At 40.7% G+C, this 24,180-nt stretch overlaps 2 protein-coding genes across 5 annotated transcripts in view; both read left to right on the forward strand.

Moving 5' to 3' along the window:
• rgs12a (regulator of G protein signaling 12a) overlaps nt 1-6,358 on the forward strand; it is a 46,207-nt gene extending 39,849 nt beyond the window's left edge. Inside the window, exon 18 of the mRNA XM_074624737.1 lies at nt 4,668-6,358. Coding sequence (XP_074480838.1) covers nt 4,668-4,954 — 287 coding nt within the window. The 3' untranslated portion in view covers nt 4,955-6,358. The remainder of the gene's footprint in view (nt 1-4,667) is intronic.
• Nucleotides 6,359-9,188: 2,830 nt separating this feature from the next.
• Nucleotides 9,189-24,056, forward strand: hgfac (HGF activator). Of its 4 annotated transcripts, XM_074623860.1 has the most exons (15): nt 9,190-9,676; nt 9,779-9,842; nt 10,207-10,300; nt 12,634-12,707; nt 12,805-12,948; nt 13,821-13,952; nt 15,560-15,670; nt 16,048-16,222; nt 16,985-17,082; nt 18,011-18,052; nt 18,189-18,453; nt 20,269-20,408; nt 20,752-20,892; nt 21,756-21,898; nt 23,189-24,056. In XM_074623860.1, the coding sequence occupies exons 1-15, from the start codon at nt 9,608-9,610 to the stop codon at nt 23,360-23,362; spliced, it is 1,866 nt and encodes a 621-aa protein (XP_074479961.1). In that variant the 5' UTR covers nt 9,190-9,607; the 3' UTR covers nt 23,363-24,056. The 4 variants fall into 4 exon arrangements, with proteins under 4 accessions (XP_074479963.1, XP_074479961.1, XP_074479962.1 ...); XM_074623862.1 differs by lacking the exon at nt 13,821-13,952 and having other exon boundaries at nt 9,189-9,676; XM_074623861.1 differs by lacking the exon at nt 18,011-18,052 and having other exon boundaries at nt 9,191-9,676.
• Nucleotides 24,057-24,180: the final 124 nt, after the last annotated feature.

The following is a 24,180-nucleotide window of genomic DNA, read 5'->3' on the forward strand; positions in this document are numbered from 1 at the left end:
CTGCTCTCATCGGTTGCGCTTTGAAAGATCAGCGGCAATCCAGGTCAAAGTTGCAATAATTTGAATTTTGAGCACAGCGATTTCGAGCCAAGGGTAGCTCTTCTGCCTAGTCGGGCGGCACCGCTCTTCCCATAGGAAAACAATGGCACAGCAGAGCGATTATACCGCTGATCATGTGTAGACGACTTTACAACAACAGGCTATAGAGAGGGCCATTCGCGTCGGCCATCCTACACACTTGGCAAACGGGAGAAGTTGTAATCTGCAACCTCACCGCTAGATACTGCCAGATACTACACACTGTTCCTTTATGGGGTACATTCAAATTTGTGTATAGATTATTTTATTGAGGGTACAAATTCTCTTGCACTACACCCTGATATCAGTATAAGCATTTCTCTAAGACAAGGTCCATAGTGCCAGGTGTACTTCTGGCCCTACTATTGGCATATCAGGTGTAAATTAGCCCCTGATTAGACTGTTAAAATCCAAACCAGAAGGCCTCTGGTCTTTATCCAGAGGACCAGAACTGCTGCCCCATGTTACCACCATCATTTCCTCATCATGGCTGTAATCACTTCTCCCTGTCTGGCAAGGTCTGTAGGCTTGGTTGACAGGGATTAGGACATCCACTAGAGGGTGACATCACACAGTGTAACTTCATTCATATGACTGACTTGAACTCAGCGCCTGGAGTTAGTTAGTTTAGTCGGAAATAAAAGTAAGAGACAGAAATTGTAGAAATGATTCAAATTGTTTTTCACTTCTGTGCAGTCAGGTTACATGCTGAAGGTTTTAATTCAGAGGAAAGGTTCAGCCCACACGGAGAAGATTAAAGGATTCCTGGGAGTAAATGGGACATCCACCCTGAAGGCCAGGCTATCTACAAAAAGTTCTCTGTAATGACTCAGCAGCACACCTGACCAGAGGGACCATATGGCTCAGTCTTCTTCTTCATGTGTCCGTGTCAGCTCTCAAAGCTTGGCAGCCTCTGACCGGCCTTATCATCCATCTGGCGGTCAGAGGAGGGCTCGACGCAGATCTCTGGCAGTCGGCCCCGGTGAGGACGTTAACTTGGGTCCGTTCCAGTCTGGTCTGGTCTGTCTCAGCTCCCCGGCTGCTGCCCAGTGTCTGTGGACAAGACTCGCCACAGGAGGCCCGGCTGTGTTAAACGGCTGTGTCGAGACGCGTCATGTTTACGCGTCACAGCAGAGTCAGCAAGCTTGAACACTGAAAACATGTTTGAGGAGGGTTTATGGGTAAATAATGAAAACCTGAAGGCAAACACAACTTATTCTAGTGAGTTGTACAGATTGATCCATGGAATTTAAAATAAAAAGATTGCATTGGAGTTTCCCCTCCTTCCAAAGACATAATGAGTAAGCAAAACCAGTCATATTTGGACTATCTGAACATCTTTTATTGTCATTTTTTGTACAAAACTGGTGGCATGGTGGCTCAATGGTTACAGTAGGACTGTCTCCTCTCAGTATCAACATCTTGGATTTGCCCTGTGACAGATTGGAATCATGCCCCCTTTGGATAATGCATGCTGGGATTGGCTGCAACCTCCTGCCTGACACTTAAAGGTGCAGTGTGTAGGATCTGGCGGCATATAGCAGTGAGGTTGCAGATTGCAACCAACGAAAACACAACTATTCTTAGTTTCAGGTGATTATACGCTAATGAAAACATACTTCTTAATATTATATTTCTGCCAATAGATCCCCGTAAATGTTACGCACTGTTCCTTTAACAGTAATAAGTGGGTATAGAGCAGTGGTTCGTAACCTTTTTGGCTTGTGACTAGAGCTGTAACCATTGATTGATTAATTGATTAGTCGATTGACAGGAAATTAATTGTCAACTCTTAATATACAGTATATCATAATATATAATAATTGACCATGTCATTTTTAAGTAAAAATTAATATCTTTGGGTTTTAGACAATTGTTGGACAAGAGAAGACATGTGAGGATCTCACCTTGGGTTGTGGAAAATTGTGATTTGTCACTTTTTTCTGACATTTTATGGATAAAAAGAAATTGAAACAGACAATTATCGGCAGAGTAATTGATAATGTAAATAAGTTGCAGTCCTACTTGTGACCCTTTCTAAAGAAGGGAATTTTACTGACCCCTTGTCAAAGGTTAAATATTGTTATGAGTTATGAGCACCTGAGGCAAAAAGTGATTTTTACTTTCCCTTATTGTTTCTGAAGAGGTAAAACTATCCAGTATTTCATAGGAAAATTGCAAATTATAAATTCATTCTAGATAATAAAGGATTTTTTCATATTACCTAAATTGCTAATCATCTCATGACCCTTAAAGGGACAGTGTGTGACATTTAGGGGCATCCATTGGCAGAAATGGAATATACTATTAATAAGTATGTTTTCTTTAGTGTATTATCATCTGTAATTACCTGAAAATAATTTTACCTTAGAATGAGCTGTTTATATCTACATAGGCAGCAGGTCCTCTTCACGGAGCTACTGGCCATTTGCGTTATCATGTTTTTGCAGTGGCCACCATAGTTCTGCTACACACTTGTCAGATGTGAGAAGTTTCAGTTGGTTGCAATCTGCAACCTCGCCACTAGATGCTGCCAAATCCTACACACTGCACCGTTAATATCGATCTTGTGACTCCATGGGGTTTCCTGATACCCAGGTTACCCAGTTTGAGAGTAGAGGATGGATGGATGGATGAATAGATTTATGGCTTCGAAAGTACAGCTTTTTATAATCATAAAAAAAAAACAATTCATCAAAATGCGTCATCTAGCAGCTCTGCATACCAGCATCAATACATCACATCCCGTGGAAAACCCTGTGATGGAGATTGATGTTGATATATCATCAGTTATATCTCATTTTAACCAATGTCACGCCCCTAATTGACATACACACGTCAGTTTCATGTCCTTGAACTTCAGACGAGACCTTGACAGTTGTTGAAAAGCCCTGAATATGTTTCACCTTCAAGTTGTGCTGTCGCTGCTTTGCTGAGGGTAAGGTCAGCTGTTGGAGCTCACAGGCTGTGTTTACATCTGAACTGAACAGCAGTGAATCACGGTCAGCGGAGTTTCTAGGAGAGTCCATGTGTTGAAGTGCCGTGTTTGAGTCACTCGGGCCTCTGTGTTTAGAGTCCGTGGGGCCACGGGGTTCACATGAGAAGTGGAGAGTTTATCAGTCGTCATAACTGTAACGCCAACATCCCGGAAACTTTGTTCTTTAGCCCTTCTGAGTGCACTTGCATGAGAAGAGGGGACACTCTTTAAATGTGATTTTAATGTTTCATTAACTTGCGTCCGGGGCCTCGTGATGAGATCATGCCGCTCGGAATTGTTTGAAATGAAGTGGTAACGTTGAAATATACCACATGTGACAACAAGTCGACGGACTTAATGCATTTAATCCTGTTGCAATTTCGTTCCTTCCATCAATTTGGCAAGCGAGTTCATCAAGTTTGAGCCGAAGCAGTTACGTCATCGCGTTCGTCTTGACAGCAGCTGTCCAGATTACACAACTATTGTCAGATTACACAAACATATTCTAAACTGATGTGTTCATTTGAGCGGCGTAGTAGCGAGTTAAAACGCATGTGCACCCACGCCATGGGTGACAACGTTTCCGTTTCTTAGAAGCTCTGAAATCTCATACAGTCATGCTAAGCATCTAGTCATCTAATGCGAAGGCAATGCTCAGTCGCCTGCAGTTCCACATGAGTCAAAGATGCAAAGAGACGGAATAATTGTTTTGTATCTATGTTTAGTCACGGTTATATAAAAATATAAGTTTTATTTGTTTGCTTATTTAAAGAGGACCTATCAGGTTCATTTTTAGGTTCATATTTTTATTTTGTGTTTCTACTAGAACTTGTTTATATGCTTTATTGTTGTTTTTCCCATCATACCGGCTGTACGGCAGCACCTCTTTTCACCCTCTCTCTGAAACGCTCTGTTTTAGCTCCTGCCCCCCCACCGCCCCGAAAAGCCCAGTCTGCTCTGATTGGTCAGCTGGCCCACTCTGTTGTTATTTCTCAACCGAACCAAACTCTTTGGACTCTGCTCCAGCTCCGCTCTAACTAGCTTTGTTTGAGTGCGTGCCAAACTAGCCGCTAGGCAGGTATTACACAAATGTGTTACTTGGTGACATCACCACGTTACGGAAGAAAAGGCGGGACTTCAAGCAAGGCGTTTCAGGCACTTCAGGAGCAGTGTTTCTGTGGGGGAGATTAACTCCCTTTGTAACTTTGCAAACCTTTTACACGCACAAAAAAACTATATAACACACTAAAGGAAAGGGAAAAAGCACAAAAGCATAATAGGTCCACTTTAAAGTTGCAGTGATCAATATTTTTATATAAACAATTGCTCAAATTACTATGTGAAATGTGACAGGGATCCCTCGTAGTGGCAAACCCACAGAAAATGATCAGAACGGTATAATGTTGTCATGTCTACTGGATATGTAAATAGGTAACTGTTTGCTAAGATGTTTGGTTATGTCAATATGTTGTTTTCTTTTTTTTTTGCTGCCCTCTAGTGGCCAAAACAATCAATGAATGCACCTTTAAGTGTTTGTTTTTTTCACGACCACCCTCATCAATATTCAATTAATCTTGAATCTTCCATGTCTTTCTTTTCTCCCCGTGCACAGAGGGAAGAACAGACTCAAGCTCTGTCACCAAATCGCCATCCGAAAGAGCCGACGCTGCACAGACGGTTCAGGAGGTGATGGACGTGGAGGGGGTTCATCTAGAGGAGGGTACCGTTGAAACGTCCCGGGGAGAGGACACCGAGCTCAGCCTGAGCTTCCAGGGCTACGTCGCCGAGCTGCGTCAGTGCCAGAGCAAGCTGAGGAACGCCCAGCTTCCCCAGAACGGCCGCAACCCACCGGAGGGCAAGGACTGCAAGACAGACCTTTACAAGGCCACAATTGTCTAAAAGGGAATCCCCACTGCTGCACTTTTTAAGCCTGAGGCACTGCCTTTTGAAAGGGAATTAGTAAAACAATGGGCTGCATGTACACTCCAAAAAAAAATCAATATTATGGTGATAGATATTGTATATTTGTTACGAATTCTGGCGTCTTCTTGTTGATTTTTGGTACTGGTTGTAATTTTTGGACAGTGATATGTTTTTGTTATGTTTAATAATGAAGTGCAAAGCAATTCTATTATGAGCCATGTTAGACCAAGGACAACCATGGAAGAAGCCTGAAATGAACTTTTGGGTACCAGTTTCTAAGCAGGCATACTTTACAAACAGTTTATAAATTGTAATTAATGGGTTTATGTAAGTCTTCTCTAATGAGCCATGAATATGAATTAAAGAGTTAACTAAAAAGTAAGTTATGTTAGCGAACAATATGTACAAGCCAAGGGATTAACCATTAATTATAATTCATAGACACTCTGCGCAGAAGTGATTGGGCGGTGGAGTCACAGTATCGAAGTCCCGCCCACACACCTGTCCAAACCAATCACAGGCCGAACACGACCGCAGCTTGCAAACGAGAGAGAATCACAGCTGTCAATCATGACGTCACATCCCCTTTTTACAGCATCAAATAATTAATTAAAACCAAACTTACCAAAAAAAATGAACACTTCAACATACATCAGCATGATAAGAACTACCTAAAATGATAAAAAAAAACATCTTCGGGAAACATTTATTTAACATGTACTTTGACTTTTTAGTTTTGCCCATGTCCCATCCACTAACATGGAGGGGGCGGGGTTTATGACCTCTACCGCAGCCAGCCACCAGGGGGCGATGGAGATGTTTTGGCTTCAGTTTTGGCTGTCATGTCATCCATCTTCATATACAGTCTATGGTATAAAGCCCTGCAAAAAAGTTGGTGAATGTTATCCTTGTTAATAACTGATCTCTAAAGCATTACAAATCATTATTTAACAGCTGAATTTCTTAACCATTAATTAAGCTATTAATTACAACTTACAGTATAAAGATTTTGTAAAATTTGACATAAAAATCCTGACTTAATGTCGCCTACTAGCTTTTCCATCTAGTCTTCTGCTGAAGAAGGCTGTGAGATGCAGTTGAAAGCTCCAAAAAAAAATAAAAAAATAGCAAGTGAACCTTGAGTTCGATTTTGTGTCAAACTATTGTTGCTCTATTAGAAATTGGTACCCACATTTGTTGGATCATATGCTAGACAGGACTTTGTTTTTAGGATCAAAAGGGAGGCAAATCACAATTTTCTTGCATATTTAAATATTTCCTGTATATCTTCTTCCTGTGTTTACTTCCTGCTTCTGTGGTTTTGAGGTTGTCCACATGTTTGAATGATTAAAAAGCTTTGATGGCTGTAATTCCAACAAACCTGATGCTTTTTTTCTTTTATATATGTAATTCTGGTATTTCTGACAGCAGGGAAATCCTCACCATCCCATCCTAACCTCTGCCACCCTTGTAAAAACAAATACCTGAAATACTCCTCTGTTGTAGTTTATAACCCCAAGTCTTACGTAAGACATTCACAGCCCTAAATTCTCCTACTTGTCATACTAAATGTGTTTGCTAAGTTAGTCATATTTGTCAATAATTAACAATCTGATTGTCTTAGTTGAACAGTTTCCTCTTTGCACTACCTCGCCGAGCTGAAGATTTGTGTCCAATGTGGACGTGCTGTTGAGTCGTTCAGCCTCCTCTTTGTATTTTTAGTTCAGCATCTGGAGAGAGATTATTACAGCTGGTGAAAATTAGAGGTTAGATTATGGGACTGGGGAGTTTGTCTTGACGCAGCATGTCACTGCTGGAATGCTGACAACACACGAGGCCTATAAGTGGTTGGTTGGGCGCTCCACTTTCATACTTTTTCAAAAGTACTGTCATTATTGAATTCTTCATTAGAACAGTACTTTCTTCCAGATCCTTGATATACACCCCCAAATTGCATTTATCTTATCTTAAAAACTTGAGATATAACTCAATAACCCACCTGTGGATGTTTTCTTGTCTAGACTGCTTAGCAGTGTTGCCAGGTCTGTGCTTTTCCCGCAGATTTGTGCTACCTTTTGAAGTTGATTTTTTTGGTCTGTCGGTTGGGTAGATATATAAATAATAGCCTAATATTAGCCTCTATAAATAAAAATTCACATTAACATTATTATGGTGTTACTTTGTAGATATTACAAGGGACTGTTTGTAACTTCTTACACGTATAAATCACCCGGGTTGTAGTCCCATGCGCGCTCGCGTGTGGCTACGCTGTTCAGTCAAGACTCCAACACAAACTACACGGAAGCACCAAAACCGCACAGTTATATTTAGTGAAGCCCGTCTTGCAAAACAGCGTTGGCCGCGGCTGGAGGACGCGGGGGAGACCGTAGCTTTGGTCTCCAGGGCCGGAGTCTCTGCTCCTCTGCTCCTCTGCTCCTCTGCCTGCTTGCCTTCACTCAGCTCGCTCCACCTCTACACGTGCATGCCTGCACACTCCACACTGCAGAAGACTTCGTAGCTCTGAGAATATCTAGTAAATGTACAGTGGACGTTTGTGCAGAAATAAATGCTGCAGCTCCTCCAGACCAACAGAGGTTTCCCGTGTCTTGTGAAGTGACGGGGCTCCGCAGCGAGAAACGTTATCGTCTCCGACCTGGTGCCGGTGTCTCCCCTGTTCCCTCCGACCGCAGTCGGGAGGCTGAAGCAGGAAAAGCCAACACTAGGATCAGCATTGATTCATGGAGAGACCTTCGTCTGGTCAGCTAACATTACTGCCAAGCAGGTGAAATATAGAGTGATATTGTGGTTTTAGCTGACGTGTGTCGTCTCACTGTTTTGAGCGATGCTCGTTCATGTCTAATTAGAGCGAGCACAAGCCCGATGCTGACTTTCGTTGACTTAACGGCCACAGGTGTCGCTGTTAACAAGCATTTCTGATTCTTACAAACAGTCCCTTTAAAAGAAGTGGTTATGGTTTGGCAGGGGCATATTTTGAGTTCTGGTATTAAACTGGTTTTATCACACAGACCTGGCAACCTTGCTCACTTTGGCACTACAGTAGTTTATGTCAGATGAGATTAAAGCTGGGCGAGAGCACCTTTAACATGTTTTAAGACTTCCCATCTCTTGTTGTGACTTTAGCTTCTTTTGCTTGGGTCACACCCTCTGACAGGTAACTAGGGTTATTGTTAACAGTAAATTGCAGTGTAATGTAATGTTAAAGTTTTGTTGGCTACACTAGTTATCCCCAAGGAGGGGGAGGTGGAAAGAGGAGGAGTTATTGGGATACAACACAAGCGCAGTCTGCTGTGCTACAGTTACACTGCGCATGCGCCATACCCCGATGTTCAGGACTCGTGTCCTAACCTTTTTCAATAGGCCTTGGTTAATTACCTCAGTGATCCTAGCGCTAATCAAGGTAACTGCTAAATCTGCTAAAATACGTTCAATGAATGAACCGGCACAAAACTTTACTCCCTGCTGAGTTCACTATGAAGTTATTATGATAGTATGGAGCAACGTTATTGAACTAAGTAAAGTTTTGTGGACTTTTATAAATGGAAATTAATAACTGTTTATTGTTTACATTTTCATTTATCATTGTTGTAGGTCTATGGTACGACGGTACGACGGAGTATTAGGGCCACATTGAGGAAAAAAAATAATCTGAGATTTCAAGAATAAAGTCATAATATTACGAGAATAAAGTCAGAATATTATAAAGTAGTAATTTTTACGTGTTACCTTCTTTTTTTTCGTAATATTCTGACTTTATTCTGTAAATCTCAGATGTTTATTCCCTCAATGTGGCTCTAATATTCCGTAGTACATTGTCTCTTTGGCCCTCACTGCATTAGACTTATATACTATATACTTAGACTATAAACTGTGTTACCTTCATCACAATGCTCAAAAATCTGGACTTTCTCACAATTTTCACTTAAATAATATAAGTAAGGAATATCTTGATTTTGAGGTAGTATTATAATTTTTACAAAAATGCCAAAGTCATAATTTAAATTTAGAATCTCAAAGTTTTGATTTAGCATCTTGTCATGTTGACGTAATACAATTTTTAAATATGTTATTTTAAAATATTTGTATTTGGTGAATCTCATACTTACTACTCAACTAAATTTGACTTACTATTAAAATAGTGTTACTAGCTAAGTTAACTTTATTTGTCATACCTAGCTATGACGTATAGAAGAACAAGCAAGAAGTAACGTCACACCGGAGTAACGCGTTACTGTTACCCGGTCCCCGAGGCTGGTGAAAGGAGGGATTTTAGCAGCATCATCTCCCGGACCAGTGGACCCCCCCCCGCCTCTATCTCTGCCTCTGGAAAGTTCTGGTCTCTCCATGGATAACTTTAAACCCGTGGGCGTCCTGGAGAAGGTGCAGAGGGAACACCAGCCTGGGATGCCTCAGAGAGAGACGAGCCTAATGACGCAACGGGTTTACTCAACACAGCTTGTGAGGGACAGGATAATACTTGCAGGGTTTCCCACGTTTCCTATGACTAAAAGCAGGCTGAGGACTCGGAAACTGACAGATATAACGTGACAAGGCAGCACAGGACACTCTTCCTCCGACTTCTTCTGGAAACAAGCTTCTCCAGGACACCAGATGCAAACTTTCATGATGATGTTATACCTCCTATTACTTTTTCTACCTTGTGTTTTCAGTACAAGGGGGGTAAGTTTACACCATCACCTCTGTGCGTCTTTTTCCATCCATTTTTGCGGTGCGTAAAAAGCAAGAAAAAAGTGCAATAACTTCTCTTTACTTTGATTTCAGCGCATATTATCCCCTGTGTATGAAACAGGCATCTCCAAAGAGCCATACACGGAGAGCCGGAAAGGTAGGTTTTACCTCCTGTATTTGATTTAGAGGAGAAAAGAGGGAGGGGGGATGCACATTGAACTGGCAGTGAATGTGATTTCCAGCTGTGTTGGTGCAACAAAAGCTAAAGTATGTGGAAGCTGGTGCTTTTAACCTGCCTTATAACAACATGATTTAGCTATCTGAGCAGAGGATTCATGGATTTACTGTCCTCTGATCAGAGTTATGTACAAAGTCAAAGCAGTCTTTGTGTGTGAGGTGCAGGGGGAAACCACACATCATGTTTTTCCAGGCCGTTTCTGATTTCACTCTGTTGTGTTATGCCCATCTGTGTTCATTGAAAATCACTAACAAGCTGTTTTTTTGTTTTGCTCTGTTGCCAGTTTTTACTACAATGGGCAAAGAATGTAAATTCCCATTTCGTCAGGGTGGAAGGATTCATCATCACTGCCTCACCATCCTATCCTCAAAATCATGGTGAGTCCTTTATTTGCCGGCTTGTCTGGCTCTACTGTTTTGGTTACACAAACAGTCACTATGTGTGTGTAATCATGAATTAGACTAAAGAGACGTCTCAACATTTGACAGGTAGAAGTGCTGCCTCGTCATATTTGGTTTTCTCATTCCCAACACACCTTGTCTACGCCACTCTTGTACAAACCGCAGGTTTTTACGTCACAGGCTTGTGTATGACTTGTCCTCAATTGGTGATGATCTCAGAATGAACAAAAACACTGGTATTTTCCATCATGCAATGCGGTAATGTCAATGGAACGGACACTGATGCAGTGTGTAATTGGGTTGTTGAGTCGCAGCCAATTACAGCTCGCAGTAATGAGGAACTTATGCTAATGCAATATTTAATGAGGTAATGAGATGATTTGCTTCAATAAATTGCGCATTGCTGAATTGTTGTTAATGATTTGTGTGCCCCAACTAAAATATCATAATATGTGTTATTATAAGCAACAGTTTTTAAAGGTTTTTAAAAGTGATAAGATAGGATGTAGAAAATCCATCTTAAAGGGGACCTATTATGCTTTTTTGCTTTTTTCCCCTTTCCTTTAGTGTGTTATATAATTTTTTTTTCATGTAAAAGTTCTACAAAGTTACAAAGCCCAAAGTTCACAGTAAAGGGAGTTACTCTCCCCCACTGATCCTGAAACGCTTCGCTTGAAGTCCCGCCTTTTCTTCCGTATCTTGGTGATGTCACCAAGTAACACATTTGTGTAACGGCTAGTTTGGCACGCCCTCAAACAAAGCTAGTTAGAGCGGAGCTGGAGCGAAATCCGAAGAGTTTGGTTCGATTGACCAATCACAACAGAGTGGGCCAGCTGACCAATCAGAGCAGAGCGTTTCAGACAGAGGGTGAAAAGAGGTGCTGCAAACCAAAAGTAAAAAAGCAAAGCATATTTTGAACATTAAAGCATGTAACCATGTTCTAGTAGAAACCTAAAATACAAGTATGCACCTTAAAATAAGCATAATAGGTCCTCTTTAAAGGTGGCATAAGAGAGAATGTAGAAAACCAATCTCAAACTGTGACTACGGCTGTAACACATTTCCTACTTCCAACAGTTCGTCCTACAGGTTGGATAAACAGCTGGCACAGTAAAACCATCATGTTGCATTTTTAATTGCTTCAGACTATGACATAGCAACAAAATCTTAATTTTATTAGATTTTTATTTTGGATGGGAAAAAAAATTTGCTGAAGGGCTTTCCAGTCATCATTCCTTGGAATTGAGAAAAGCCGAGTGGGTGCCAGCAGCAAGTTGGAGCAACATGAATGCAATTATATATGGCCCAACATTTCTGGTACACCTACATATAAAGTTAACACAATATTTATCTGCGTGTTTTTGCGATGTGCTCATGAGCTCAGTGTCAAGAAAGGTTTGTCATTATGTACTGCAGATTCAGTGAACGGTCCAGAAGTATGCTGATGTTACTTTGGTTAAAGTAGTGGATGATTGACAGAGTTGGTGAGTGTCATTGATTATGGTATGAGAGAGATTTTTCTCAGATTCAAACTGGCCTCAAAAGTGCAGCATTTCCGTCACAGAGAGAGTCAGAGCGGCCTGTTAGTACTTGTAGGTTTCAGAAATGTCATTGGATGAAATCCTTTCTCACGGCAGGGTTCAACGTTAATGTTTTTCGGAAATCTACTTGCCCAAAGTAATTATTTACTTGCCCTTATACAAAGTGTTTTATTCATTATCGGTTATCAATTAACAACAAAGACTTAAGTTAATTGTCATGTTTAATCTTTATTAAAGTACATTTATCTGGAGTTTCGCCCACATCCTCTAACACCACCCAATTACAAACTCCTGTTTCCGGCACACGATCGAGCTTCAGCTCATAAACTTTGTTTTTACCCGCCGCCATTTTCTCGTGAATGCCCAATCGGTGCTGCGCCTGCAACTCTCAACAGAAATGAGAAGGAAGCGAGATGGCTCACTCCTTATCTACGTACTTCCATCATCAGCTGGGAAAAAAAACTGTGTTTAATTCTTTTTTACTACTTGAATTGCTCTACTAAAATTACTAAACACAAAGTACAGTTGAGGCTGATGGGAATGTCATTAGTTTTGCAGATATTTGACAAACCAAAGTATTAGGCAAATTAAAATTTCACCGCGATGACGAGGCCAGAGAGTTTGTTTTTCTGGGAACCATGTAGTACAGTTGATGAATTTCTCACGGTAATATTGTAATATTGCCCAACCCTAGCTTAATGTGTCCTCTATTAGTAATCCAGGTGACAAGAGGGTGACTGTATTATATGTCTGTCTCTTCTGTTGTAGGTGCTCCCTCACACATAATTTTGATCGGGACCGGCAGTGGGGCTTCTGCGCACCAGAGAAAACTCAGCCAGATGGTTAGTTTACTAAACACACAGTGTGCATTTAATCACTCAGTCATAATGCTGTAATGTTTATCCTCTAACTGTGTTTTTCTCGGTTCATCTGTTTCAGTTGTCATCCACACGTCACGTAGAATCACAGATCCGTGTCAGGTGAATCCATGTCAGAACGGAGGCGTCTGCACGCTGATCCCGTACACACACTCGTTTGAGTGCTCCTGTCCTGAGAGCTTCACTGGGAGACTCTGTGAGCACAGTATGTACACTCTGTCATTATTATTAGCCTGTTTAATGAATGACAATTATAATACCACTGTGTATCCTCAATTCAAGCTTGAGACAAGTTTTTAATTTGGTTTTGCCAGATTCTCGTTGCCATCATTATTTCATTGTGCCTGAGTTCAGTGTTTTCATATCATTGTGCACATTAGGCTGCTAACTGTCAATCAGCTGACAGCCACAGGAGGAAACAGAAGTCTGTGCCAGGAAATAAATTATAGAAAACCTGTCAACTTACAAACTCTATCATCAGGTTCATGATGTTTTAAGGAAACATGTGCTAACAGGGATATGATTATACTCTTTATATACACTTTATTTCTGGATATGACGAAGAATGAGCCTCAAAGTTAATTCTTGTGTTGCGCACTATATTGACAGAGAAAGCTGAGTTTGGCGTCAAAGCGAAAAGTAAAAGCGCCAATTTAGCAATATTTTGGATTTAAACCCAATGCTATCAGGGAACCATAACATTAATGAGATGTCATGTGACATGCTTTGCAAAATATTGAAGTGCACATACTCATGTGCACTTCAATATTTAAATTACTTCTTTTTAAATCTTTTTTGTCAAACTATTATTTCAAAGGACAAGAATGAAATTTCACGCTCTACTTCTTCCCTCTCTTACCTCTCTTGAAGAAGTTTCGCCTTTAGTTTCAGACAAGTCTGTGATGTTATGTTATATCATTTGCAAATAGGTTTTACAACAAAAAAAGACACAAAAATGTATCCACTCTGAATGCATCTTGCACGGCCCAGCCGTCAAATTTTGCACGCTCCATCGAGCTCTTCAACCTCCTCACATTTCAACCTATCGCCTTTTATGTGTTGTGTCGGCTTTTTCAGAGAAGTGCTATGAAACCGTACACCTGCTCCATTATGACATCGGAGAGTCTTGGGGACGAATTCACCTCCGTAATGTGGAACAGTGCTCATGTGTGACAGGGGAAATCAAGTGTGAAAGAGTTCGCTACACAAGTAAGACGTGCTTTCAGCTGTTGTTCTGCTTCAATTGTGTCTCGCTTTTGCTCTGTGGTCTGCCTTTTGTTGAGATGATGGGAGTGAAACACAATAAGGGGATGAAAACACTATGCACTTCCACAAACTGTTGAGCTGATTGTCAGTTAAGTTAACTTTTCTTTTCTCGACATGTAGTTACTAAAAAGTAGCTCCATTTGCAGCAGACACTCTGCATTTTTTAATACTTACATCATGTACACCTGATACACTGACTTAAAAAAAGGAGAATAATGCACTCAAAGGAAAGACGTCATTAGGTTTTTTGATTTCACAAGCTTTTTTCTTACTTACAAGCCTCAAAAGATACATATATCAGGTCTCCTCCCAGCCCGGAGAACTGCTTTTTCTCTTTGATCACAGCTCCATAGTTACAAGACTTACCTTCCCATGGAAGAAAAGACAGATTATATGACTCACTGTGACTCAGGAACGGTGTTTTAGGACACACCCCATGGGTCCATAAGGTGCTTTCATCTCAATGGGGGGGGGATGTTCATGGGCATTTAACAGATTCTCTGGCATAAAGGAGAGGCAGAGACAGCCGAAACTGTTTTTTGTCATGATGATGGGGGCTTATCTTACAGTGGAAAAAAAAGCCTCTAAGCTAAATGAACCTGAATGCCCTTTTGACTTGGCTGTCAAATGAAATTGGAATATATTTTAATTTTGCACTGAGATCATTTTTATTTTTTAGCTTATTTAAACTAAAATTTTCTTGGAGTTCAACTCCTAAAACACTTAAGTTTGGGCTCTTTAGACAACCCCAATGCAGATGTGGTGTCATTATTCTCCGGCATATGTCACAGATGTTGCAATAGATCTTAAGGGGATACTCATACTATTTGTACATTAGAGCACTGGACCAGTTTGCGCTGTACTTTCTATGCAATTGGTGAAGAAATTAAAAGCTGCATTTCAGTGGTGAGATTTATTTTGTTGAACCTGCATTAATTGATTTGCTTGCCACTTGAGGGCGGCACGGCATGCTGAAGATATACCATTGACATGTTGCAGTATTATCACTTTATAAAGTTGACATGGTGAACATGTTGGCAAACAGTTTCTTATTTACACAACCAGCAGACCAACTCCTGAGTATCTGGCTCTTTAGCTGCTAAATCCTCACTGTGTTTACCAGCTAGTCGCTTTTTTTGTTGAAAACAGCTGCCTGCTTTGGCTGAAAATGACGCTATGACAGTGGTTCCAGTAAAAACCCAGATATTTCCTTCAGGAGGTGGTTGAGACCAAAAACAGAGCTAAAAGAAAGTGAATATTGGACATTCAGGTGTCATCAGGTGGCCAGAAACACAACTTCAAATGAATGATAATTTGGCTTTGTAACTGCTGGCTGTGTAAATAACCAACTGCTTGCTAACAAGTTCGCCATATATGATATGTCGATGTTCACGACTTGTTATCGCTGTCCCCAAAATGGACCAAAAAAATCGTATTATTGCAGGTTTAAACTATTTGTAAACCAGACATATTCCGTTATATAACTTACTGTGGAAATATACAGTATGTGTGGTATTAAGACGTGACCTGGGTTACCTTTATGTGTCCAGTGTGCCGTTCAAACCCTTGTCAGAATGACGGAACGTGTCGACTGATCACCGCCACCGGCAAGGAAGTGTGTTACTGCAGACGTGGCTACAGCGGCCCGGACTGCAGCTTCGGTGAGAAAAAGCTGTAATGACGTTCTTTATGTGTGCCATCCTGTGTATTTGTCATGTATGCATGTTCACACAGTGCATGCGTGTTCATGCATTTGTGTGTCATAATGGTTTGATTAATGATGGCAAGTGAAAACATGAGCAAGCTGCTAAACTTGTACTCAGTTGTAACTGTTGATGTATACAGAGAGTTTTTTTTTTAGGACTTGTTCTGACTGATTGGGGTGTGAAAGCAAGACATCTGTCATCACGCATGTGGAAACTGTCTGATTGCATTTGTGTTGTTTACATAGTGTGTTACACCGCAGAATCGAGACGTGATCTGTTTGTTTTGTGTGTTTCCGCCTGTGGTTTGTGTGTACGCGTGTGTGTGTGTGCAGAGCCGGAGACAGAGTGCTATAACAGCAGGGGCACAGATTACAGAGGGGTGGTGGGCACCACGGTGTCCGGCGCCCGGTGCGTGGCGTGGAACTCGGACCTGCTGTACGACGAGCTCCACGTGGGCACGTTGGTTGCCTCGCCCCTCAGGGGCCTCGGGGAGCATGCCTACTGCAGGTGTGTGTCGAGACATCCTGCTAATTGTGGTAGCAACACGACAAATGAACGCTACTTCCAGTTTGAGTAGATTTTGTGTTAATAATGTGGTTGCTACAGTATCTGCAAGGCCTGATTTTCCCATAAATTTGACTTTAAAGCTGCAATATCCAACTTTTCACACTGAGCTAGCAAAGCTGCCTGCTAGTCCTGGCCTTTATCTGTGAAGTTCATGTGCCAACATTTGGTTGGATGAGCCCTCAGAAGAAGTCCATAAAACCACCATGAGCATTAAAGAAGCACATGGTGACCCAGCCTGTGTCTAATAAAAAAACAAATAACTTATCTCCTCCACATTGGCTCTTCCTCCATTTCTTACAGCTTTCCTCAGTCGTCGTTGTTGCTATGACTACCCAGCAGCCATATGGCGGGCCTACAGCAAATGGCATATTCCCCAAAATTGTCCCAAACATCAAAGAAAAAGCCCATTTCAAGCAAACATTGGGATCTATGCACAAACACACAAGTCTGTGAGTCAGACTGTGTGAAAGGCTCAGACTCTGATGTGCCTTTATGGTTAGTTTATTGCCCAGAAAAGTTGCATATTGCAGCTCAGTGAAACTTTATTCCTAATATATATCTGAAAGCCTTTCACGTTCAAAAGCAATGCAGCCCCCTGTAAGCCACTCAGCTGCTGTATTATACTGAGTAACGCGTGGTGTTGTAAACACCGGTGCCACACCTACAAACACTCTGTCCCGCTGTGTTTCCGTGTGTGTGCAGAAACCCAGATAAAGACAAGATGCCGTGGTGCTACACGCTAAATGACGGCGCCATCTCCTGGGAGTACTGTGACGTCCCCAACTGTGTGATGCCTGTGTGTGAGTAAACGGGGCACAGGAAAAGGAGTCTTTTTTGTTGTTGTTGTTGTTGTTGTCAGCGGGACGGTGTATTTTTTTATTTGAAATCACAGGGTAACCTAATTGCATCTGTAATCAGCTTGTTATGTAGTCATCACTGAACAGGTGTATTGATATACTTTGATGCTCTGCCATATGGTTTAAAGGGTGATACACCTGTTAGCTTGGCAAGACATAACAGCTTGATTTTGCTTTCATCATTTGCTTTTTGCCTTAACTGTGTTCTTTTTATTAATTGTTGGCCTCGGTTATGATTAGCCTTATTATTTTGGTATGTCAAAGCCCAAAAAAAAAATGTTTTTCCTCATGTACCTTGTCAAGGATGGCACTTTCATTTAGCTGTCTTTATTATAGACCCCTATTTGAATTTATCATTGTAAAGTATGAAAAGCGGAGACTATTCACGAAGGCCACTCGCTGCATCATTCAATATCTTCCTCCTCGCAGCCATGATTATGTGACACAGTCAGCGACACATTCAAAACACCTCATTAAATGCCTCGACTTTTAATTAGAAATCCAGCGTTTTGTGATAAAAACAGAAAGCGGAGAATACAGCTAATCTCTGTTGAGTCACGCCGCTCCGAAAAGTTGAAATCGGCCAAGTTGAATGGTTTTTGGCAGAGCTTTTTTTTTCAAAACGTGGGCTAGATGAGATAAAGGGGGAATGACTCACCCTGAATCAACATGTCATGTCAGGTGCAGCCAAATGTTTGTGTGGTGAGTGGGATCTGGCACAGCTGGCCGTCTGTCACGATGCCAGGGGTATGCACAGGATCCACAAGCTTCTCCTGTCTGCTGTGCCCTCTTCAACATATGAGTTTTTAGCATGAGGTTCCTCTGTAACATCATCATCCTATAGAATGGCTTTTTTTTCTCCTTCTTGCAGGGGAGAATCAGCCAGCGCCCAAAATGAAAATACTCAGAAGAGGTATTCAGGAAGTGTGTTAGCAAAGTAGTCTGGCTAGACCGGTTTAGTTTGTTGTAGTTCTTGTTTTAAATTGTAGCTTATAGTAGCAATTATGCCACTAAGTTTGAAATAATCATGAACTTGTTTCCTCGTGCAGCTTCTTCACGAAGGATTATCCCATTTAATGTCCTGCCCGGCGTAGAAAAACCCAAGCCCTCCAAGCCCGCCAAGAAGCACGTGTGTGGGAAAAGGCACAAGAAGAGGTTATCGATAGCCAGGGGAAGGATATTCGGCGGAAACTCAGCCCTGCCGGGCACTCACCCCTGGATGGCGGCCATTTACATCAGGGAGACGGACTTCTGCGGCGGCAATCTGATCTCCTCCTGCTGGGTCGTCTCTGCGGCTCACTGCTTCTTCGGCAAGTATGTAATGGATGCACCTCAGCTGCAGTGGATGCTGATATTTGTGTTTATGCCACTGCAGGAAAAGCTAAAGGTTTTGTGGCCCTTTTGAGTCCAACATATAATGTTATTTTTTTAACAAAACGTGAAGCGTGGAGTAAAAATAAATTTTTCTGTGTCCTTGGGAGCCCTTTTCAGCCCGTCTATAAAAGGCCGAAAGCGCTCAGTTTGAGTCAGCAATGTAAAATTATCCTTCAGAAAAACATTCATACATCAGAGGGGAGCATTATTCTCACTGTTTGCAGCTGAACAAGAGGTCGCGACTCAAAAAGGCACGTGATTCAACTTTGACTTTGACTCCCGAGCTGTACGAACGCACTATATTTAGACGCCCAGTTCGAGGAAAACCTAAAAACATCTCACGCGCAGATGCTGTTTACATACAAGTGCATACATTTCCCTTTTGATGTCAGCAAACAGGCATCTGTTGTCATTGTCCAAGTTCAAAGATCTTAAGCTAAAGCGTTACATAACTGAATTGGACATCACTAGCAGTAAACAAGTGCACAGTATTCTAGCAGTTTAACAGCCATCTCACTGGTTTTTGAGAAGGATACAGTACGTGATATCTGCAAGGCTTCTTGCTAAACTGTTTTAGTATCAGCTGGGATTTGATTAAACTAATTAAAGCAGAACAAGAGTCCACAATGTTCCTTATGCCCCACAGTACAAAACATGTCAGAACATACTGGAGATTTAGCTATTATTACAGTCTTGGGTGTTATTTGTCCTCAGGGAGAGCCATGGGATGGGAAAGGGTTCATCCTCTGGGGAGCATACATGTACTAGATAAATTTGATGGAAATCTGCCTATTAGATTTTGATATTTATTGTGCAAACATGGACATTTTAGATTAGTGGTGGTGCTTAAAGAAAGGTTGTGGTGTTGCCATGGGTGATATGGCTTATAAATAATATCTAGATATGTTTAGGCGATATCCTGACATACAATATATATCTCGATATTTCCATATTTTCTCTAAAATAACACAACTGTTTGAACCCTTTGATGTATGATTATAACAGCGTGATAATTCTAGCAAACGAATATGAACAAGTCAGATTGGAAATGTATTCTCATTAGGTTTGACTAATTATATCACACAATTGAAATTCAATTTTTCTCTGAAATACAGTTTGCAGGCGTTTAATTTATCATTAATTAAATTTATTATTTAATATTTATTCATTTTGTTTTATTTCTCTATTTATTGTTGACAGACAGACAGACTGACTGACTTATTGAATTTATGTGAATTCGCATTCACCGGAAGATCACTTTTATTTTGAGGTCAGTTCTTGATCGCTTTTATTTTGAAGCCAGTTCTTACACGCTCTCACCGTAATGCCTAGTATATACACGTACCGCAAAACAACGTGGGGGCTAGTTTGACCACCTTTTTCGAAAGTGGAAGGCTGGCATCTTCCATCACCTTTTCCGACCTCAACACGGGTTAGCTCGCTTTGGCGCTTCACTTCTTTCGCTCTCTACAGGCTCTTTCCCTGTTCCCTGCTTCCCTTTGTACTCCATGTTCGCGATATAGTCATTTAGTAGAATAAGCCGCAACACATCGAGTACATTCGATGTGTTGACCACCCCTAGCATCCCGGGATTCATCCTATGGGGACCAAATTTCAAGGAAATTCAGCTGGTAGTTGTCGAGGTGACTTGACTCTGTACTAAAATGTTGGACAGACAGATGGACACGAGTATTATGAGTACTGTGCATACCTTGCAGCCCCATCAACTGATAATTATGATGCGTCCTCCCTCAGCCCCCTGAAGTCTCAGGTTCGAGTGGTGCTCGGTCAGCAGCATTTCAACGTCACCGGTCCCAACACCAGGACATTCGGCGTGGAGCAGATCATCTTTCCAAGACAGTTCTCAGTGTTTAATCCAACACTACATGATATTGGTAAGCATTAAATACACACACACACACACACACACACACACATACACATACATATACCAGTGACTCACATAAACTAGTAGACCTCCTGTCCCCATTCAGAAACACACAATCTCCAGTGTGCGTGCACAGCTGTGCGTCACTGAGCAGCTGTGTCCCTGTGCTCCCCCGCATGAACACACACACATTCTCTCACACACATTCTCTCACACACACACACACACACACACAGTGGCGTTTTCATTGGGCGACGGAGTCTCCAAGTCTACCACTTGCTTCATCATTTTTAACTACACTTTTCGTCGACTCTTTGCCTGTTTCACAACATTGCGTTTCCGTTTGGCAGTTCTGATCAAACTGGCGAAGCAGGACGGGCGCTGTGTGAGGAGAACCCCGTTCATCAGACCCATCTGTCTCCCAGACAAAAGCATGACGTTCCCCGATGACTACTGCTGTACTATTAGCGGCTGGGGACACATGCACGAGAGTGAGTGATGAGGAAATCATGGCAGTGTTCATCATGATCAACACCTTTCTACATTCACACACTGGAACAGTTTATTTGGTGCGGGTAGTGCAACGCCAATAACTGATTTACTTGTTTTAAACTGTCAGAGCAGAGCAAGTGTTGGCGGAAACTTTAGTTTCACTTTCACAAAAGTTTTGTCTTCATTGTCAATGTACTTATTTCTGCGTAAAGTTCTTCCAAGGTTCTCAGAAACTACTAGCTTGTTTCAATCAATTAATTTAGTATTGGGTTGTACCAATTGGCAATTGGCAATTTTTCAGGGTTTTAGCAACCTGGAAGTGTCTAGGTTCTACCATTAGACCGTCATGTTGGGAAATAACATGGAAACTTTCATGGCTCTGTAATTTCCCAATAAGTTTATTGGAAATAACTACGTATTTAGGTATTAATTGCAGTTATTTTAGTTAGTATTTAGTGTGTTGTGTTGAATTTATAAGTATTTGTTGACCTTGCGCTTAAAGGCCCTGCACATCCACACCGGTGTTTTCAATAAAGGCCTTCACACACCGGGGGGCGTGACAAATAAACGACAGGAAAATACGAAATACTCCCCTGCGAGATAAGAAAGATAAGAATGTATACAATGTGACTTAATCTCAACGAAAAAAATGCCCCCGGTGTGTAAAGGTCTGTACTCTGATTAAGTAAACCCTTAGTCAGGTTGAAATCGATCAGAGCTATGCTGGAAAATTATGTGTTGTCATAAAACAGTCAAATTAATTGAACAACTAACTGAAAAATCCAAATAATAGTAAATATTTAGACTTGCTTTTTGGTGTCTTGGGGACTTCCTTCCAATTTCTTGTGCTTTATTTTGACAGAGGCACAGGGTTACTCCAGTCTGCAGGAGGCCAGTGTGAGGCTGATTTCTCACGACGCTTGTAAGAAGCCAGAAGTTTACGGCAATCACGTCAGCGCTGACATGATTTGTGCGGGGCTCCGCGGCTGTTCCGACGCCTGCCAGGTAGGAAAGCATTTTGAGACATAACAGTGATTATTAAATTCAAGGCTGCCAAGTGGATGGTTATGTTCTAGTAGAAAAAACAAATAAAATGTTCTTAATGTTTCATTGGGATTTTTATGGTGTTATACTATTCACTTGTAGTGTCTTGAAAAATTTATGGAATTTTAGGCCATTTTCTCAAAATCATGTTTTTCTCACTCTCTGAGCCAGAAATATCCACTTCAGTAGCACTTACATACACCAAACTTTACACTGTCACTCCTGTCTATATTCTGAAGGTTTTTACTGAGGGGTTTATTCATACATCATTCATAGCCTGATTTAGAGGCTATCATTTATTCCTACAAACATGGCGAAAATGCATTTTTTATCGCTGACATCGACGGTATTTTGTGATTTACGGAGTGGTAAAAACAGATATCCAAAATTCCCTCTGTAAAAACCTCTGACTCTAATGTGTCAACAAAATGAAACAAAACAAAAACAAAGTGCATATTTAATAATATAATGCCTCAAGCGCATATTTAAACATACAGTTTCAGAAAACCTGTAATGCAAAAAAGAACTGCTTTAATGTAAGTAATCAACTGGGTAAGTTTCATGGTGATGTATATCAGTTAGTGTGTCGACCATAACCCATAATCCTCTTTTACTCTTCACTCTCAATGGGTTGCAGGGTAACGTTAGCTTTGTCGGTCGGTTCCGTTAGCCAGGTAACAGTTACACCTGGCAGTTAATAGATGTAAATATGTGGTAAAAAATGATCTTTTGGAAGAATTCATTCGTTTTAATTTACTGATTCGTAAATCTCCACACACAAAACAAGGCTAGGTTTAACTTACGAAGAGCTGGTGCTACCGGATCTTATTTCATTTGGGAAATTACGACTGATCATAAAGTGTTCTGGGCAAAATAGCCTCCTGGTGCCCACCCAGTTGTTGTTGACCTCCTCCTTTGGCTCTGAAAGGGTCGATATCAGAGAGTTGACTCGAGGTATCAGAGTAATGGAACAACACTTGAGATGGCAGCAGGGATTCCCCTGAGTGACCCCTGCCAGGGTCTGAAAACTGCAGAGACCAGACTACCCACTCAACCTGCGGTGTAAAAATGTTTAAGCTCCTTCCTCTTAAATTAAATGTCACCGTTATCTGTTTACCTCGTGGGTAGAGTGCAATTTTTACTAATATATTAGGTTTCAAGTGTGTGATTCAGCTGTTTGTGTGACTCTGCTTTGATCTGTGCATGTTCTGTTTACGTATGTGAACTGTATCTACTTGTGTGTTTCCCCAGGGCGACTCCGGGGGTCCTCTGGCTTGTGCGAGGGATGATGTCAGCTTCCTGTATGGGATCATCAGCTGGGGAGACGGTTGCGGCCACTCCAAAAAACCTGGTGTTTACACTAAAGTGGTGAACTATATCGATTGGATCAATTCAGTGATCAGACGCAAACCCAATAATTCATGAACGGACTTTACCTGGACGGTTGCTTTTAATATGTGAGATGTTTTAATATAGATGTCTGTTTTTATTTGTAATGCTCGTTGAAGTTTATAGATTATATCTTTTTTTAACTGTGAAACATTTTGTGACTGAATAAACCTTTACTGACTTGAAGCTTTAAGTGCCGTTGAGACTAATGATAATGATTCAGACAGTTGAAGGATTTTCACAAAACAATCCCAACTCAAGGTGCACTTACTACCTTTGTCCAAAACCACACAAAATATTTTTCTCATAAACTTAAGACTATGTAAGATAATTTTAACATAAAAAACTGTCGTAGCTGAAGTTCAACAGACATCTTTGGAGTTGCCAAAACATATTCTTTCAGAGTTTTAAGCACTTCTTTCACTTCCATTTTATCTGCTGTTCTGACTTCTTTCAGTATTTCAACTACTTCTAATCAAATATTTAAATATTTATAACTTTGATTTTAAGCTATAAAGCATACATATACATATGTATATATATATATATATATATATATATATGTGTGTGTATATATATATGTATGTATGTATATGTGCATATATATATATATATATGCGAGTATTTCTTAAGCCACTGTTTGTAAAGATGCTTTATACATGTATATGTATGTATGTATATGTGTATATATGTATGTATATTTATATATATATAAAAATATTTGATTGTGTATTTTGTATTTTATATATGTATATACAGTATATATTTATTATTTATAATTTTATATTATTATATTACATAATTATTTTTTATTTTAAATATTATTATTATTTTGTATTATATATATACATATA

The sequence above is a fragment of the Sebastes fasciatus genome, chromosome 22 (genome assembly GCF_043250625.1).
Source record: "Sebastes fasciatus isolate fSebFas1 chromosome 22, fSebFas1.pri, whole genome shotgun sequence".
Taxonomy (NCBI): Eukaryota; Metazoa; Chordata; class Actinopteri; order Perciformes; family Sebastidae; genus Sebastes; species Sebastes fasciatus.